Source organism: Tetrao urogallus, assembly GCF_951394365.1.
Source record: "Tetrao urogallus genome assembly, chromosome: 4".
Lineage (NCBI taxonomy): Eukaryota > Metazoa > Chordata > Aves > Galliformes > Phasianidae > Tetrao > Tetrao urogallus.
Genome location: NC_136817.1, coordinates 59,932,134 through 59,950,491, shown reverse-complemented (window position 1 = coordinate 59,950,491; position 18,358 = coordinate 59,932,134). Strand labels below are relative to the sequence as shown.

Here is an 18,358-nt window from a genome sequence, read left to right as displayed (position 1 = left end):
TCCCCGCCGCGGCGCCGCCCGGGCCCGCACGGCCTCGCGGGCCGCCCGCCCCGCCCCGCCAGCCCCGCTAATCAGCTGCGGAGCCGCCGCGGCCGATCGCTTCTCTCTCTCTCGCCCAGCGCTGCCTGAGCACGCGTGGCTGCGGGGCGGGCCCGGCCGAGTTCGTCGCTTCCACGCCCGCTTCCCCGGCCGGCGGGCTCCCGCCTCAGCGGGACGCGCACACTTAGCAGTGGGCCTAAGGAAACTGCGGGCGGCCTCGCTGCTGCTGTCCGCCCTCTTTGGGCAGCTCCACAAGGTCTACAGACACGGACCGTGCCGTTATCCCCGCGTCTGCAGCCGGTCCTCGCCCCGGTGCTCGGGACCTCACGCCGCTCGTGGCCTTCACCGAGGCCCGACCCTGAGTCAGAATGAGCAGCACGGATACCCTGAATACAACAGAAGTTGCTTAAGCATCCTGCTTCTGAGAATTTCTACTAATTCTCCTTATTTTCTCTTAAATTGGGCCACAAAAACGGTGAAAGGGTTGGAATACCTCAGTGTGAGGACAGGCTGAGAGCTGGGGCTGTCCAGGCTGGAGACAGATCAGAAGTGACCTGAGAGCACCCTTTCAGTGTCTGAAAAGGGGCTGTAAGAAAGGCCGGAGCCAGCAGCAGGGGCTGCTGTGACAGGACAACTGGGCTCCACAGTTTAAAATGACAAGGCCCTTCTTGAAGGAGTCCAGTGAAGAGCAACAAAGATGACTAAGGGCCTGGAGCATCTCCCATATGAGGAGTGACTGAGTAACCTGGGTCTGCTCAGCCTGGGGAAGATTGAGGGAATACCTGATTAAAGTTTACAAGGGAGGTGGGAAAGAAATGCATGAGGCCAGGCTCTTCTCAGTGGTGTACAGCAATGGGACAAAGAGCAACTTGAACACAGGAAGAACTTTACGGTAAGGGCAATGGAGCACTGGAACAGGCTACCCAGAGAAGCTGTGCAATCTCCTTCTTTGGAGATGTCTGGACGCTTACCCTGCAACCTGCTGTAGGGTACCCGTTTTAGCTAGAGCTTGGACTCAATCTCTTGAGGTCCCTCCCAACCCCTGCAATCCTGTGTGATTCTATAATTCTGTCGAACAGTTTCAAACTAAATATTGTTGCAAATATCGACCCTTAAGGGTTCCTACAACTCAAAACAATTTTATGATGTTTGGAATTGCTGCATGTTTTATCAGCTTAATGTTTTCAACCTGCAGCTTGCCATCAAATCCTGAGGCAGCAATAATACACCAAATGAGGGACAGCTCGTTTGTGTTAAAGTATCTCCGCCTCACTCCTACCACCACCAATCAACAGAATCACAGAATGTCAGGAATTGGAAGGGACCTCAAAAGATCATCTAGTTCAATTCCCCTGCTGGAGCAGGAACACCTAGATTAGGTCACACAGGAACACATCCAGGTAGCTGCTGAATGTCTCCAAAGGAGATCTCACAACCTCTTTGGGCAGCCCATTCCAGTATTCTGTTACCCTTGCCGTGGAGAAGTTTTTCCTCTTATTTATGTGGGACCTCCTATGTTCCAGCTTGCACACATTGCCCTTTGTCCTATCATTGGACATCCTGAGAAGAGCTTGCCTTCATCCTCCTCACACTCACTCTTCACATATTTATAAACATTAATGAGGTCACCCCTCAGTCTCCTCCAAGCTAAAGAGACCCAGCTTCCTCAGCCTTTCCTCACAAGGGAGACACTCCACTCAACAGGGCAGAGTAGAGGGGAAAGAACCTCTCAACCTACTATCCATACTCTTTCTCATACATCCCAGGATGCCTTCTTGGCCACGAGAGCACAGTGCTGGCTCATGGTCCAGATGGTAACAGATGTCTGGTGTCAGAGCATGGACAATCATCACAACGCTGTCAACTGAGCTCACGTAAAGCACCACAGCCCCAAATGCTGTTTCTCCTCATAAGCTGTCCAAAGCAGTCAATTATCACACATCAAAAAACATTTATGTAAAAGTACAACTATTAATACAGAAACAACTTCAGACTGTGAGGTGGACAATACATCCGTTGTAAGCCCTTCTAGTTTCATGTACTGAAAGTGGAACAATGCTGCAAATCTCCAAGGAAACAGACATCAGCTGTCTCCACAAAAAAATAAAAATAAAAAAAATACAGAAAGTGCAGCCTGGTGGAACTGGGAGATGCTTCTGTGGGGTGAAACTAAGTACGCTCCGTAACTCACTTCATTACCACTGATTACATAGAGGTATGGTAGCTCTATTTTTAGGCTGCCACAATTCTAAGATTACCTGAGGCTACTCAGGCAAGTTATGCACAAGCTGGAATTGCACGATAATTTTCCCACTGGAATTCCTGCCTCTTCCAGCTTACAAGATAGGAATCACACCAGAATTGCACGAGCCAAACAGTTTTTTTTTCTTGGTTTTTGAGTCTGACTGCTACCAAAATACTGCTTCGGCATTCCCCTTTTGTTGCTTCATAGCTTCCTGCTACATCCACCTGCAGTCTCTCTCCTTTTATTATGAAGTACTTTAGCAGATGGATCTAAGCTGGTGTGCACCCAGAACATCACTGCCCTCCACCCTTTCCAGCACCTCACACCAATTCTCCATCGCCTCTGATAAGAATTTGTGCTACCACACAGCACATTAATTTGGGGAACTGACTCTGCTACAAATGAATCTTTTGTTTTATTGCATCAGTCTGGTTACTCTAGTTAGACTTCTGGATCTGCTTTGCTACAGGGCAATGTAACTGCCTGCATACAAACAACTGTTACACAGGAAAAGGAACGAGCAGCAGGACTTTCAGAAGATGAACTGAAACCAGCAGACCAATAAACTATTACAGTAATCAAAGGGAACTTCAGAAGACTAATACCTCAGGCAAAGATCAGATTATGAGAACATCCTTCAAATTTAACAGAATACAAATAGGAATACAAAGAATTGTTTCGAAGTTTAGTATTAATAGGATTAGAGAGCTTTTTATGTGAGCCCAAAAAAGAGTAGCAGAACTGTTCTGAAATGTAATTAGTTTATTAGAGATCTGATAACCTGAGAAATATCAACTGCACACCAAACCCGCAGACTTCACCAGAGTGATTTGGCTACTCTGTGACTCAGCCATGGTTCAAGAACCACCAGCTCCACTTGCTTTTCTACCCACTTATACACATTTTTAAGTCCCTTAAGTTATAAGAATACCACAGCAGAAGACAGCCATTTGATGAGAGAACTTGTCTGCACATCACATTATGTGCATTTTTTACCACATTATCCTTTTCATCTTTAGTACTACCATATTTTTCTCTTCCATACTTAACAAATTAGGAACGCTTCAGCAAATTAAGGGTAAGAGATACGGCCAATTCACACAAGGAAATCCTCACACCACCAACTTAGAGGCATAATTTCAAGTGCTGTGAAATTACCCCCATTATTTCCTGAAAAGCTTCTCCCTTCTGATTACAGACTATAGGGGGATTTGGTCCCACACAATCACACTGAATTTGTACGAATACAATAGTACACATCTATTCTAAAAGGTAATGAGAGAACTACATAGACTGCTCCAAAAGTAATACCTCCTATCTATTTCCATGGAAACTACAACAGATACAAAGAACACAATAACACTTCGATATTCTCAGCTACCAAACACTGTTTTTCAACATAGCCACCACCACTAGCTGTGTATTTTTGCCAGCAATAAACAAGAGTTTGCACGCCATACACATAAAGATCTGCACGGCTGTCTGAAACATGGCTTGTCTTTCATGCAGCTGTTGCTGTTGTCATCACTGAAACATACCACTCCCTGTCTCACTATGCTCATATTCACTGTTTGGTTCTCCATCAGTGTTCACCAAGCATCACTTGACATTCACTGGAATGTCAAGCAATTTTTTCCTCATGAAGGAATGACACACCTTTGCTTCAAACGTGCTTGTGTCAGATGCCACTGTCTGACTGCCACTCTGCAGCCATCTGTCACACAGCAACAAAATGTAACAGAATATTGGCAGGAAGGTTTGACCTCTACTGGTATACCACCAACATCTGCCTCTGATGTCATGGGCTGACATCATAAAGAAGGAGGTGCTACCTTCAGAGCAACCCTCATAGAAGCTACACTGCAGACCTGTTCTCTTTCCATTGGACCATGTTAGCCATTTTTACAAATATTAACTTCCCTGACATTGTATTTTGAGGAACATTGAGTTAAAGAAAATTTAAAATCCAAGTCTACATACAGTCAATTTAGGTCTCCCAAGAAAGAGTGAGTTTGCTCTTAAGAGCCTCTCAGGCAATATGCTACATATCAGATGGCTTTTGCCCTTGGGGTTCATGTTTCATTTCTGCTATATCTGATTATGTAAGTGCTTTTTGAATCATACGGTTACATGCTTAAAAGAAAAAAAAAAGAAAAAAAAAAAAAAAAAAAAAGGAAGGAAAAAATCCAGACCACTCCCCTATATTTGAAGGACGATTTAAAAAAGACAAAACACACCTATGCACTATGTGGTTTAATAACAGCTCTTCATTGTTGTCTGGCATCTGTAGCCAGATTGTGAAGCAAACTCTTGTAAGTGACTCCAGTATGAGTCACTGTAACCAAAAGAACTCCTACTACTTCAGAACACTGAAAAGGATGTAATTTAATCTGCATATACAAACGTGCAGTTTCCCTATATACTGATACCATCTGATACACTGCAGTATCAACCGAGCGGAAACATCTGCTAGAACAGCTTCCAGCAGGGCAAGCATCAAACAAGTGCTTGAACAAGAGAATACATGCTAAATGGTTATTTGATTACTTTTTTAATGAACAGCTACAAAATAAAACACCATCAACGCCTCTTCTCAGTATGTACCTGAAATGTTACTGCTAGGGATTGGGAGTACACTGGATACAGAGCTTAAAAAATAAAAATAATAAACAAACAACCTGTCCACTCACTCATCTCTCCAACTCAATTTACTGTAAAGCCTTAGCACCGTGCCCTTCCAAAGCAACTTTCAACAACGTTTTCTTCTGAGATTTCACATTAGTGCTGAAGTGTTGGTGCTGCAGAAGAAAACTTATCTTTCCCATCTCGTTTCGAATTACATGCTCTTCAGTCCGGCCCGTAGCAAGAACTGTTCCCTCATTCTGAGCAAGACATGGAAAAAAAGAAAGTATTCTTAAGTCACATCAGCTTCAAGGTGACAGTGAAATGGCCAAAGCACCAGGTCAACTTTAGGATATAGAAAAGGAGTCACAGGAATTTGATATTTTATCTTTTAAGTTCTCTATTCAGTTACAAATAAGACCTCAAATTCTTCCACTTTTCAAGACAACATAAAAATGAGCCAGGAATGCATACAAACGCATATTATTATGATGTTGAGACACTCAGGTGAGCATAAATCAGCTCTTCTTTTAACGTTTGCAAGCAGCTGTCTGTATAGGTAAGTATGTGCAGGCTTGTGTTTCTGTGTATGCTCTCAGCACATGCACCAAATCGGCATGAGAAAAGGCACCTTGCTAGAAGCATATTCCACTTTCACCTCCCTTTTTAAATCCTCTCACTGATTTCTATACTGCCACCTCACCAAGATTTGCGCATTTCTAACAATCTCTCACTTTTTCAAGTTTATACTTATCTGCCCTTTGAAATGATAGAAAAGCAAGGCAATAAGTCTACTACTGCTCTAAAACTTCTTCACATCATTTTCAACATCTGTGTTCATTGGTCTGATCCCTGAAATTGCCCTTTAAGCAGCTACTTGTGACAGTTTCTTACATGCTTAATGCAAGTTTCTTTTTCACATCATCTTTCACTGCCTGGAAGACTTCTGTATATTCTGTATGTATATACACACATATACACACACACACACATATACACACACACACACACACACATATACACACACACACACACACACATATACACACACACACACACACACACACATATACACACACACACACACACACACACACATATATACACACACACACATATATACACACACACACATATATACACACACACACATATATACACACACACATATATATACACATATATATATATTTTTTTTTAAACAAAAACCTATATCAACATATAAATTTTTGTGAATATCATCTTTGTAACTTAAAGATTTGGTTTTGATGAGAAGAGATTGTGACTTTTTAAAAATCATTCACTAGTATAAATAAAACACATAAAGGAAGGTAACATAGCTGCATAGTCTAGCTTAAATTGATGGCTATTTCCAAGCTTCAGCATTCATGACACTATTTGCACTGACTTGCTAGAGAGACAGCTTCACAACATAGTAAAAAAAAAATTACTACCTAAAAATGTGTAATAGAATCATGTGGATAAATAAGGTCAAGTATCCAGAAAAGAGGGGGGGAGAACGAGACTACAAAGCTTGAAATATTCTCCTAAATTTTCTTCAGAAAGACACCTAAGAAAAGTACCAGTTTGGTGTGGTGTTTTTGTTTTTCTACATTCGTACATCTGTACCCTCCAGGTTTCCAAGAACACACACAGGAATTCCTTTCACTCCGCAAAGCCAAAGAACATCAGCTTTGTTTGTTATTGCTAGTGAGCATGGAAAGAGTTGGCCTTTCACAACTCTCATTCTTTTCCCCCTGCCCCCATTCTTTAATTTAAGATGAAGCTTGAAATGTATAAACTGGAGAAGAAACAAAGAGAACCTCTGGATTAGGTTTCTTGGGAGCTCAGTTCTGTTTAATAAAAAAATAACATACTGAAGTCTAGCAAAGCCTTCTCAATTAGTTTCACATTCTAGCAACTCAAGTTCCAGTCTCCTGTTAAGATATTTGTTTATAATACTCAGAGGCTAACATGTCTGCTTTCAAGGACTTATCTCCAGCTTCAATATGCAGTCATGTTTCGCCAGGTGTTTCTCTGATGCAGCATTCAGAAGTACACACCAGTATTTCTATACTCTTTCTCTACATAATTCTATTTTTACTCCAAGGTTACTACATAGAAAAAAAAAAAGACAAACAAACAACTTCCTGGCTACACGAAGATGCCGGTGTTTAAGCACTATGAGACACTATGAGACAAATGCCAGCTATGTGCTGGATTCTTATTTAATAATAAATGAGAATGAGCTTCCACATATATACCAGGTCTTCTGAAAAGCTGTTCTCCCTGGCCTTGAACTTGTGAGGGTAAGAAGAGCTATCAATGTACTTCACCTATGTACTTCACAAGCATTTTCCTACGCTTTGTGGCCTCCCGCACTTAAAACTAATGTTGCATTCTGTGAGTGTACATTCCACCTAACGTTAAGTATCAGAGTAGGCTACAAAAGAACTATTTCAATTAAGACAAACTTCATGATTCCATTAGACAATTTTAAACTTACCAATTTCCCCTAAAACTCAGCACTGGCATTAAAATGGACATTTTAATAAAGAATAGCAAATTGACATTTTAACAGCCATAACCAACAAAGCTTACACCGTTACCCACCCAGTATCTTTATTCCAGGAAGCCAAACACTTATCCTCAAACATCATGTTAGATTTATTTTAGATCCCTCAAGCCTCCAAGTGTTGTGACTAAGACAGTATATGAGGAATTTCTGAGTGCTGAAACTAAAACAAAGGCCTTAAAACTAAAGAGGAGGAGAAAAAAAGAAAATCTACCAAACCCTATTTCCTTTCAATAAAACACTTTTTAGTTTGCTGTAACTGATACTCAAAGCCTGTTATTTTCTATTACCTTCTTGCTCCTAACATGTACTTCCATAACACAAGGAAAGAGGTTCCGGGAGCATTAAAAAGAAGCACTGAGGCAGCTGGACAGTTTGCTAGATTATGATACCTGGGTGGGTTGCATTACATTCTTTTATTATTAAAATACTCAGGAACAACCCTTCTGCTGTAGGATTAAATTACCCTTTCATTTACTATGGATGAAGCTATTACCCTTACTTTATCAGTTTAAATATAATATTAGATTTGTTTGAGGCAAGTAATTTTCAAGTCAGGACAAGAGCAACGCTGTACAGTAACACAGCCCACTGGAACAGCAGAACAATCTCTTCAGTACATTTCTCTAGGTTCCTTGTCCAAAAAAATATTTTAGGTTTTCTAAGTGACAAAACCGGTACCTCTTGTTTATTTAATTTCATATAATGCCACAAAAATTAATAAATCAATAAAATAAAAATGTTTTGAGTTGGATTAGAAAGAAAGGAAAACAGCAGTGCATTAAGGCAGCTTGCAAGTTTTGCAGGTGTAATTCTCAAGTGGAAAATCTGGATTTACACTTCTATTTCTAAAGACAGCCACAAGAGTATGCACAGAATCATATAAGGGATCGGGCTGGAAGGGGCCTCAAAAATCATCTAACTCCAGCCTCCCAAACAGCTAACAGAAGTTAGCTTCAAATCAACGAGGCAGCACTGCAGTTGTGCTTTCTTCTTTTTAAGGAATGAACTCAGTCACACCACAACAGATCTAAATCCTGCCTTCCAGGGTGACATGCAGAAATGAGCCCAGAGGAAGACAAGACAGGAAATGACTCACTTATACCCTCCGACTTGTACTGTGCAACAGAAAAAATATACTAGACAGTTCATAGCTTAGAACACTTTACAGTGTGAATAAAATGCTAACAGCATCCTCTGCACCTTTAGCAGCTTTAGCCATCAGTCACAACGATGTATCCAGTGATCCATGTGTAGACAACCTCTACGAGCAGTTACCCAAAGCAGCAGATCAAGCTCCTGCAGAAGTTGGTTTGAACCATCTACTTCCTGCTCAGAAGGCTCTGAACAAACTATCTGAGCACAGAGAAAATGGGTAAGATAAGCATTTAGAAAAGCTATGTATTTTTAGACAACTGTCACCCATCAGCAGAGGCCAAGAGGAAGCGGGACATGCGGTGGCAGCCCTGCACGTGGCACACAGCACACATCTGGAATGCTCCTGCACCTGGAGCTGCACAGAACTTCCACGCAGCACAAGTCAGTGCTCTCAGCACACTTCTTTTTTTTCCTGGTGCCAGGATAAAATACACTGCCCTCAGCACCAGCTCTCTTCACTGTCTGGCTAAGGCACGACTTGGAGTAATTTCTTCCAGTAACTCCTGCAAAGTGCTGTTATTCTTTTTCACTTAACAGATCAAAGCCAGAAAACTGATTTTGAGAAAAGTGACTTCATAAATCAGTTTAAAAAAGTAAAATTGAAATTAACTTGAATGGTACCTCACCCACATCAGCTTATACAAGTTTTTCTTCCAGTACTGTTAGGAGCTTAACAACTCACTCCACAAAAAAGAGCATCACCTACACCGCAAGCACTCCACACAGTCTGTTTCAAGAGCTCACTTGCACTTCATCTTACCCTGCCCAGTGATCTGCTTAAGTGTAACTGATTTTGATTAACAGGAAGATTGATTCCTCTTGCAGTCACAATTCGATTATAGGAAACCACAGCTGGTAAATCCTGCTGATTTGTTTTGTTTTGGTACACTCCAAAAAGAAACTCCATTATGTCTCCAACTGAATATATCCCAGTCAGAAAATTGTGCTATTGGCACCAAAAAAGAACAGATTTATAATCTTTTTTTTTCCTCTCAGAAACAAAAATAATAAATACACAAACAACTGAAAAAAACTGAACAGTTTGGGTATGGAACACAGTGCTGCCAGACCATGGAATAGAAACAGTGCTGTATTAACGTGATCATCATGGCCAAGCAAGCTGCCTCAAATGACTCTTGGAGCTATAAGGACAAAATAAATGAGATGTATGGAGCAGGCTGCCTGCAAAGCCCCAGTGCTGCCACTCTGCTTACTGCACAGCTGCAGTCTGCTCCCAGAGCCCTGCACTGACAAATTTGTTCTCCACAGTTACACATAAACCACTGTAGTTTTCCATTACATCTGAGGCAGGCACACTGTTTCCATCATTGATGGCCTCACTTACTCCTCAGAAATTTTGAACCCTTACCCATACGGGGAAAGAAAAAGAGTCTCCTCTTCCCATGAAAGAGCTTCCAAAATAGAAACCCTTCTAAGTTTGGAAAGATGACAATATTGAAGTTAAAAAGTATAGCTACTTCTTATACTTGTGGAACTTCCATTAAAACCTCAAACATGGAATGCTTCTGGGCAGCAAATGAGTTCATAAAATATTTAAATGTGAATGTACGAGTAAAGACTGTTTACTTGAAAGGCTTCATATCCTGGATTTTACTGGTGCTGATACTCAAAATACCAAAATTCCATTGAGCTCTTAGTGGAATTTCCATGGTTAAAATTAAATTGAACTGTTTACACAGGGGCACAGAAAGTTTGGAGAGGGAAATATTATGCACTGATTACAAAATGGATTTTCATATTACACAATGAGATACACGCTACATTTCATTTATACTGCTCTGTTGAGTAAGACAGCTGCAATGTCTTCAGCTGAGGACACAGCTACAAAGTCACTTTCCTGAAGACTGACCACATGCAGAGACAACGTGTGGAGATTGAACAATCTCATTTTTAAGAGTTTGTTAGTGAATCTCTCGACAAAGAAAACTGCTTAAAAAAAAAAAAAAAAAAAAAAAAAAAAAAAAAAAAAAAAAAAAAAAAAAAAAAGCAAACATACAATATTAACATCTCTTAATTTCACCAGCTCTGAAAAGCACTCCGGAAAGAAGTAATGGCCATAATGGCCACACAGTTCAGCCCTGTAGCCTACTCAGAAGGGAAAATAATTTTACTTCTTTTATTATTCACAGTGAAGAACTGTCATCTGACTTTCAGTGCATTTTGACAGAGCAATTACAAAAGCAACAGGCTGAACCAGTTCTGCTCAGGCAGGATTCCGAAAGAGAATAGATACAAAAAATTAATTATGTAAACCTCCACTGTAAATGCACTTACAATTTCACAGATGAGATTACTCATTCTTGCACCTTTTAAGCTTTAAAATACTCACTTGGATAAAATCTATACAAAACTTCACAGTGGTGATAAAAGCAACCCAAGCTTGGTCTATGACAATGCTGTATCAAAACAGTAACATTCACATTTATAGTCAGCCTTCACAGGTAGGCCAAACACCAACTTAAGTGGAGCGATTTTAATTCCCACATCATTAAAATGGAGCACAGCCCCATGTCTTCCATTCAGTAGTCAAATAAATGAGTGCATTCACAGGAGAATTTGTAAGACTTGAGAAGAAGCTTACGTGCACAAAATCTGTTTGATCGTTGTTTTGGTCGAAGTCAGAGGAAAACAAAAGGCTGCTTCTTACAAACAGTTCCTAGATCAGTTGTGTATGTTCAGCTACCTTCAGCTGAAGTACTAACAACATTCAGGTTGTGCACTGCAACTTGAGAGTATGGCATTTTCATCATTTATTTACTTCAAAAGAGGAAGGCAGTGAGAGCTGGTAGATCTAGAAATGATGTTTAAGTACCTCACAGTTCAATTATTCTTTCTTTTTCCCCTGTACTTTACACATACACACCCCTTACAACTTCTTTCTTACGCATTTCTTTCAAACCCACATGAAATTACTATGGCTAAAGGATGAGAACAATGTGCAGTAAGAATGGTTGTAAAGGCTGTTGTTCCCTTTAAACAAGTCTAAAAACTGTATGCACAAACACAATCCCTACCTTTTAAAAGAACACCTAAGTTTGCAGTTAACTTTGTTCATCTCTTTCTGGGAAAAGAAAAAAAAAAATCATCCTTCATCCATATAATGAAGTTATCAAAAGATGGAACCACGAACATACCAACGAAGTCACAAGGTTCTAATTAGCTGACCTGGCACAAAGGATTCCTTTGATGTCTGTCCAGAAGCAAAAGAAGCTGACTTGAGAAACTGCAGCCCGATGACTCAGTTACCACAGGTCCTGCACACAAAGAGCTTCCTACCAAGCAAGTAGGATCAGATTGATCTCCCTAGATATGCTAAACCAGAGGACTGATAACCATAGTTGCTACTACAGTTAGTGATTCTGTGGCATCTTAGATAATCCAGAGGACTTTCAATAGTCTCAACAAGTTACACACCACTTAGTTTTCATTTTTGTGTTTGTTGGCTTTTTTTTTGTGGGTGGTTTTAGTTTTCTTTTGGTTTTGTTTTGTTTGTTTTTGTTTGTTTGGTTGTTGTTGTTGTTTTTTTCCCATCAAATGGGAAATCAAGTAAAAAAAAAATTAAAAAAACATAATGAAATTTTTTTCATCTTTCCTGTATATTACCTTTAACTCAGACCAACATTTTGCAAACAGGAACACTACTCTCTGTAGCCATACAGACTGAGTCCTAAGCCTATGGGCTTCTGAGTACTTCACAACATAGACAACACTGAACAAACAATTTCAAGGACAAGGACTCCATGGTATAAATATGTTTGTTTTTTTTTTTTTTTTTCTTGAAAAGAATCAGAAAGTCAAGTCTGAGCAGCCAAAGACTGGAACAGCTTTTACTTAACAAACAAGTATTTCAGGTACTCAGTTAATGTCCAGACCAGCACAGGAGAGAACTGGAACAGCAAGAACAGGGTCAGGCTGGAGAGGAAGGCACGTTCTTCCCTTCCACCCTTTCCCAAACTTGAGGAACCTCAAGTTACAGAACCTCAGAATCCTGTCAGTTTTCTGCCACTAGTAAATTGGCATGAGACCCTTTAACAGAGCACTGAGCATCTCTCCAGTATAAATCCAGATGAATACCCAAGAGGCAAAGCAACGAGAAGCTGGCTACAAGTGCATGCCAACACACCGTTCTTTTGTACATCATCTCAGCAGTGCTTTAAGAAGCAAGTCTGCCAGAGCACTGAGAATGAAATCAGGTAATCCTGCACGCACAGAAGTCAGACAGAATCATGTTTATCATGAGCAGAAAGCCATACCAATGTTAACTTGAGGCCACGACCGCATTAGCAACATCTAATTCACATCAAGTTTGTATACGTCCAATTAAGTCACACAATCAGAAACTCCATGACACAGAGTGACAGAAAATTGTAGCTACAAATCACTATGTTAGCTCAAGAGATCAACAGACTACAGACCTCAACCATTTTGATTTCCCATAATGCCAGACACACTGGTACTCCCTTTCCTCCCTCCTGTTTGGTTTTATCCAAAACTTGTGTATTGGAACGTACAAACAAGTTCACATTAAAAGAATACTTAAGTTTTGTCCCTACTGCCTAGGTGGTACTTTGCACATGGGCTGAGTATTCTCCATGCATCACTCAATATGCAGAACTGACATGATTCAATGAAAAACTACTCTTACCTTCCATGGCTCAGGGCATTACAACTCCCAGCACAGCACTAACGACAGGTTTGTTTAAGAATCTTCCACAACGTTTCCCACAACAGCACTCTGCATACATGCGCAACATGGTTGCCACAAAATAAAGGTGATGAAGATACTTAGTGTTAAGCTCCAACACACAGCGAAATGGGCGGAGGACTGGATTCTCAGACACCCAGCATTTACAGAGAATTTCACACGCTGTAACTCCTCCCATTCCACTGAGCTTCAAGAAAGGCACCAGCACTTCCAGAGGAAAAAAGAAATAAGTCCGATTTCAAGTAAAGCAAACAAAGTGCAGACAATTAGCACCCACCGGTAAAAATACAGTCTTGGCACCTTGTTTCCTACCCCATAGGAAAAAAGTGCAGACACCACAATCTTTTACTAGGACACTAACCGTTTACCTTGATCACAGTCACCTTCTTCCCTTAATTCTCCATTCCATCACATTTATCCAAATACTTCAATATAGGTGATTGAAAGATCTATTCTTCCAGCCTTTGAAATAAAATACATGGCTCAAGGCAGAAACAGAGACAAAAGCATCTGTTCTTCTGGCCTAGTACCCTTCTATTCACAAAGGAGAAAGAATGGCTGTAGGCCAGCAGGCATTTCTCCAATGGCCTTTCTGTCACCTCCCACCTTTACACATCTTCATGTTCTTTGGGCACAATTCACGCTGCCAAAAACATGCCTGCAAGTGGGCTAAAACCTCTGCAACGAAGGTGCTACTTTGACACATCAAATAAATCTGCCAGGTAACCTACACGGTGTTGTGCTTTTGGGTGCTGGTGAGGCTGGATCAATTACAGCAGTACCCAAATCTCACAAGTTGAACATTTCAAGAATAGCTTCAGGAAAGCTGTAAGTAAATCAGGAAAGGTGAGTTACTGTCATCCAAGGGACAATTCTTTCAGTACTGCAGTCTTGCCAGAAACTCACTAATGGTTGTTTGCCATATCATGCACGTCTTTAAAAGCTTTAAAAAACAAAACAAAACAAAACAACCACATTTAACATAACCAAAACTGTTTTCGGTATTCCTAGAATACTGCAATGTAAGATAGTTTGGAGCTACTGGAAAAATCATTTACTCAGTATTCAAAGAAAAGGTGATTACCACAATTAATACATGGTTAGGTGTCAGAGTGCTGCAGTTAGAATCTGAGGCCAAATGTGTTGTCAGAAATGTCTGATGAATACGTGAAAACTGGACTGCAGACAAGCTGTAGATGAGGTCATAATGGCTGATCATAACCATGACTTCAAAAAGGTGCTACAGCTTCACTTGAACTGACAGCCTAACTACAGGTAACAAGAATCACTTCAGACACTAGAATTCCAGAACACTTCACCCTGAATAAAGCAGCAGAGTCCTTCAAAGAAATACTCTCACTTCACGTGCAGCAGCTGATTTTGAAGTTCTAGCTCTGCAATCTCTTTCTATATACACCTTTTTATCCCCAAGGTGGTCTGAACAAGGAAGTGAGAACATGAAGCTTCCAATACTGAAATACAAAAACCTCAAGCATCAGCCAATATGCAATGCAAAAATCCCAGAACAAATGAGAAAGATAGGAATAAGGTATTTCTTCTTGAAGAGCAAGCAGCTCAGGAATTATCAGCCACACAGATGAATTTCAGCTGATTTTTCCTAACTCGCAAGGCATCATTAGCTATGCAGACAGACTCATCTGTTGTCAAACCAATCCTCACATATGTTGTTCATTTTCAGAAATGCTAGAACACCACAGCTTAGATGTGATACACAAAAGAGAATTTTCCTATTTTTCATTCCCTTACGACAAGCTAGGGATGACCTGAAAGGCTGTCTTTTTCTTTTTCTCTCTTTTTTTTTTGTTTGTTTGTTTTTATAACCTCTTCACTTCCCACCCCAATTCTATATCCAAAACCAGCTACCTAAAATTTGACAAATCACAGACCTAAAAAGCTTACTACATAGAGGTTTGTGAAGCTTTGACAGATTTTTCTGTTCAGGGAACCACTTCAGTAAACAATTTCAATACACATTCCCCTCTGAACTATTCTGGGCTAGGAATGAAAGAAAAATTACATTTCATTTGCCTATCCTGAACGGCATTATATTTTTCCAACATTTCCAGTCAGTAACTGAATTTTCAGCAAGGCCCATACACAGAGAATTTCAACCCCCAATAGCAAGCACTTGAGAAAACAAGGAATGGGTGAAACCAGAATTCCAGTGGGACTTTCAGGTACTCCACCACGTTGACGGTACCCCCAAGTTCATACATTTTTAATTGCTTTTTAAGCACAAATAACCCAAGGCCCCAAAAGAATGCAGTTTCCCCTCAAACACCAGTGAAAGCTGGAAAATGCCAATGAAAACAAAGTTCCTCAAAATACCTACCGAGTTTGATTAAAAGAAAAAAAAAAAAAAACACAAAAATGCATTCTTGTACTTCAAATGCTCTCATTATATGCTTCATACCAAAATGATATTATTTTCATAGAATACTCAATTTTGTAACAACGTAAAACACACTCTTCTGAATCATATTCTCTTACCATCTCCAATATTGCACAAGAAATTGGGTGCAACTCCTCATACAAACAGGTTTCACAGTCATGTACACAGACCCTAAACTGAACTGGATTCTACATTCACTGCTACTCCTAATACAGAGTTAAAGCAAATACCTTTTGTATTTTTTTTGCATCTTTCTGTGAGTTTTCTCTGAGGGGTACTTTTCCAAACAACTTCCAGCCCACATCATTTTGTTTTTCAAATCTTGCATTTTGCCTCCTGGTAAACAAATTCCTACAAAAAAAAAAAAAAAGAAAGAAAAAAAAAAGAAAGAAAAAGTTTGATTAATAAAAAAGAGGTAACTAATTACAACACATAGGATAGATAATTTGTCAATTATTCACCCTCAACCACACATCCTAGTTGCTGTTGTGGTGGCAGGGACTGATTCTCACCCTCAGGAGATATGTTATGCAGTACTGCCACCATACTAGGCAATGGACTTGGCTGAGGAAGCACTTTAATAGATAAAGAAGGCTTTTTATGACTTTCTGAAAGTTGTCTACTTTTTCAGCCTCCCTCCACAACTCTCATTATGAGACTTGTAAAGTGAGACTAAGAAACAAATCTCTTGCTATGTGAACGTTCTCTACCCACCTGTTAGAGCAGACTGCTGGCAAGAAAATCACAAAAAGGTTGCAGACCCAGTAGCCTTTTACTGTATTCAATCTGCTTTTACAAGAGATTGTTTTCCTGAATAACCTTAAAAGCAGCTATGAACAGACATTAACTCTACTCCACCAAAACAAAGGTTTTCTCATTTCTTCAACAAGCACACAGCTGTAGCACCTTCCTATCACAGCTGCTTCCAGTCTAGCACTACTGTTTTTCCTCACTTACAATCACTGCTTTAACACCCAACAGGCCAACCCTAGCAAGGACAGACTGTTTCTTACTCATTAAGTCTGGCAGGTTGGGAAATCAGCGTTCCAAATGTGCTGAATACAAGTCCACAATAGGAAAGGCACTCACAAAAACAAGTTATTTTTTCAGGTCACCTTGGCTCAGCTAACACAAACAGTACTGTAAGGAGACCAACAGAGATCAAACTGCTGGGAATAGAGGAAAAATGTTTAATAGGAGGCAAATAATTGAGACACAAGCATAGGGTACATGGTAATGTATTTTAAAGTTAATAATGTGCTCCGCTATCCTTAAATGTGTCTATATTTACACTAATGATCACATGCTTCTGTATCACAAGGGTACAGTCACCTTGAAATCCAAAGCAGGAACAGATTATCATATTGAAAGATAAGAGCAAGGTGGCTAGGTACAGAAATCACACAATTCAGTAACAGCTGATGTCTAAGCTAAGTATCAAGAGTAAGTACACTTCTACAATGCATACAGCTTCCCCTCTAACCCCTGTGAGAAAATAAGAAATAGGATGTCTCTCTACAACTAACGTGCTTCATTTCAGTTACAGAGCTCTCCAGCAGTTCATCATTAAAGTTATAATGCTACTTAACGATATATGAGCTAATTAGAGCATTAATCAGCAAGTTCAGCTATAGTGCTGCCACTATAACTGCTAGTGCTGGGAAAAGAGACCATCATAAAAACAACTTCAAGGAAAGATATTTCAGTTGGATTTGCTTTCTTTTCTTCAGCAATTCCTTGACCTTGACAATGTAAGAATTTGTTTTCTTTGAGTTTAGTACCTCAAAGAGCTTAGGTGTGCATCTTTTTAACCCAGCCCAAGTTCAAATACAAAAGACAGACAGAGATTATGAATTTACAGGATTGTTTGAGACAACTATGAGGGAAATAAAACTTAAAAGGGATAGATGTGAGTTTCTGGGGGAGATTTGTGCTTTTATTTGTTAATTTTAAAAGAAGAAAGTTCAGTAAGTTCTAAAATCTATCTAAAAAAGGGAAGGAGGAAAACTTGACAGCAATAACATCCCCCAAATCACTCCAGAAAAATATGATTCACAGTGCAAGGGAGGTTGGTTGTTCTTGCTATAAGGTTACTTAGGAAGCAAGAAACTCAATTCATGACTACAAGCCAGCTGCAGAGCAAAGCAGAACACCAGGCACAGCTGAGAGCCACCCAGGGAGGCACACCTGCATGGCATTTCCCTGCACATTCAAATCCTCTTTTGCAAAAACAAGCTTTCAGCTCAGCTTGTCAGGATGGCAGTAACACAAAAAGATTGTGAAGGATTTTAAGAAGGGCAGCAGGCTGCAATACATCTTCACAGCAAAATAAAGACAAATTGGGATGATGAAGTGTAATAGCTCTCAGCTGGAAGTGCTGCTGTAACACTAAGAATGAAAAGTCCATCTCAAGCAGTTGCTTTGAATTCAGTTCAGCAGTCCTAACTGCTTCCTTTTAGAGGTAGCACCACAGTAAGTAATCTGTCCTATGTCTTATCTAGCAGACGGCACTGTGCTGTTCAGCTCACTGTTTTTTTCCATCTGTGTGACTTCTGTTGCAAGCTCTAGGGCACGAGGCAA

General features: G+C 40.2%; 1 protein-coding gene across 1 annotated transcript in view; it reads right to left on the bottom strand.

Annotated features, from left to right (window-relative positions):
- TBC1D14 (TBC1 domain family member 14) overlaps positions 1–18,358 on the bottom strand; it is a gene marked incomplete at both ends in the record, with an annotated part of 64,647 nt that overhangs the window by 28,383 nt on the left and 17,906 nt on the right. The window contains one exon of the mRNA XM_079535132.1: positions 16,009–16,129. Coding sequence (XP_079391258.1) covers positions 16,009–16,129 — 121 coding nt within the window. The remainder of the gene's footprint in view (positions 1–16,008; positions 16,130–18,358) is intronic.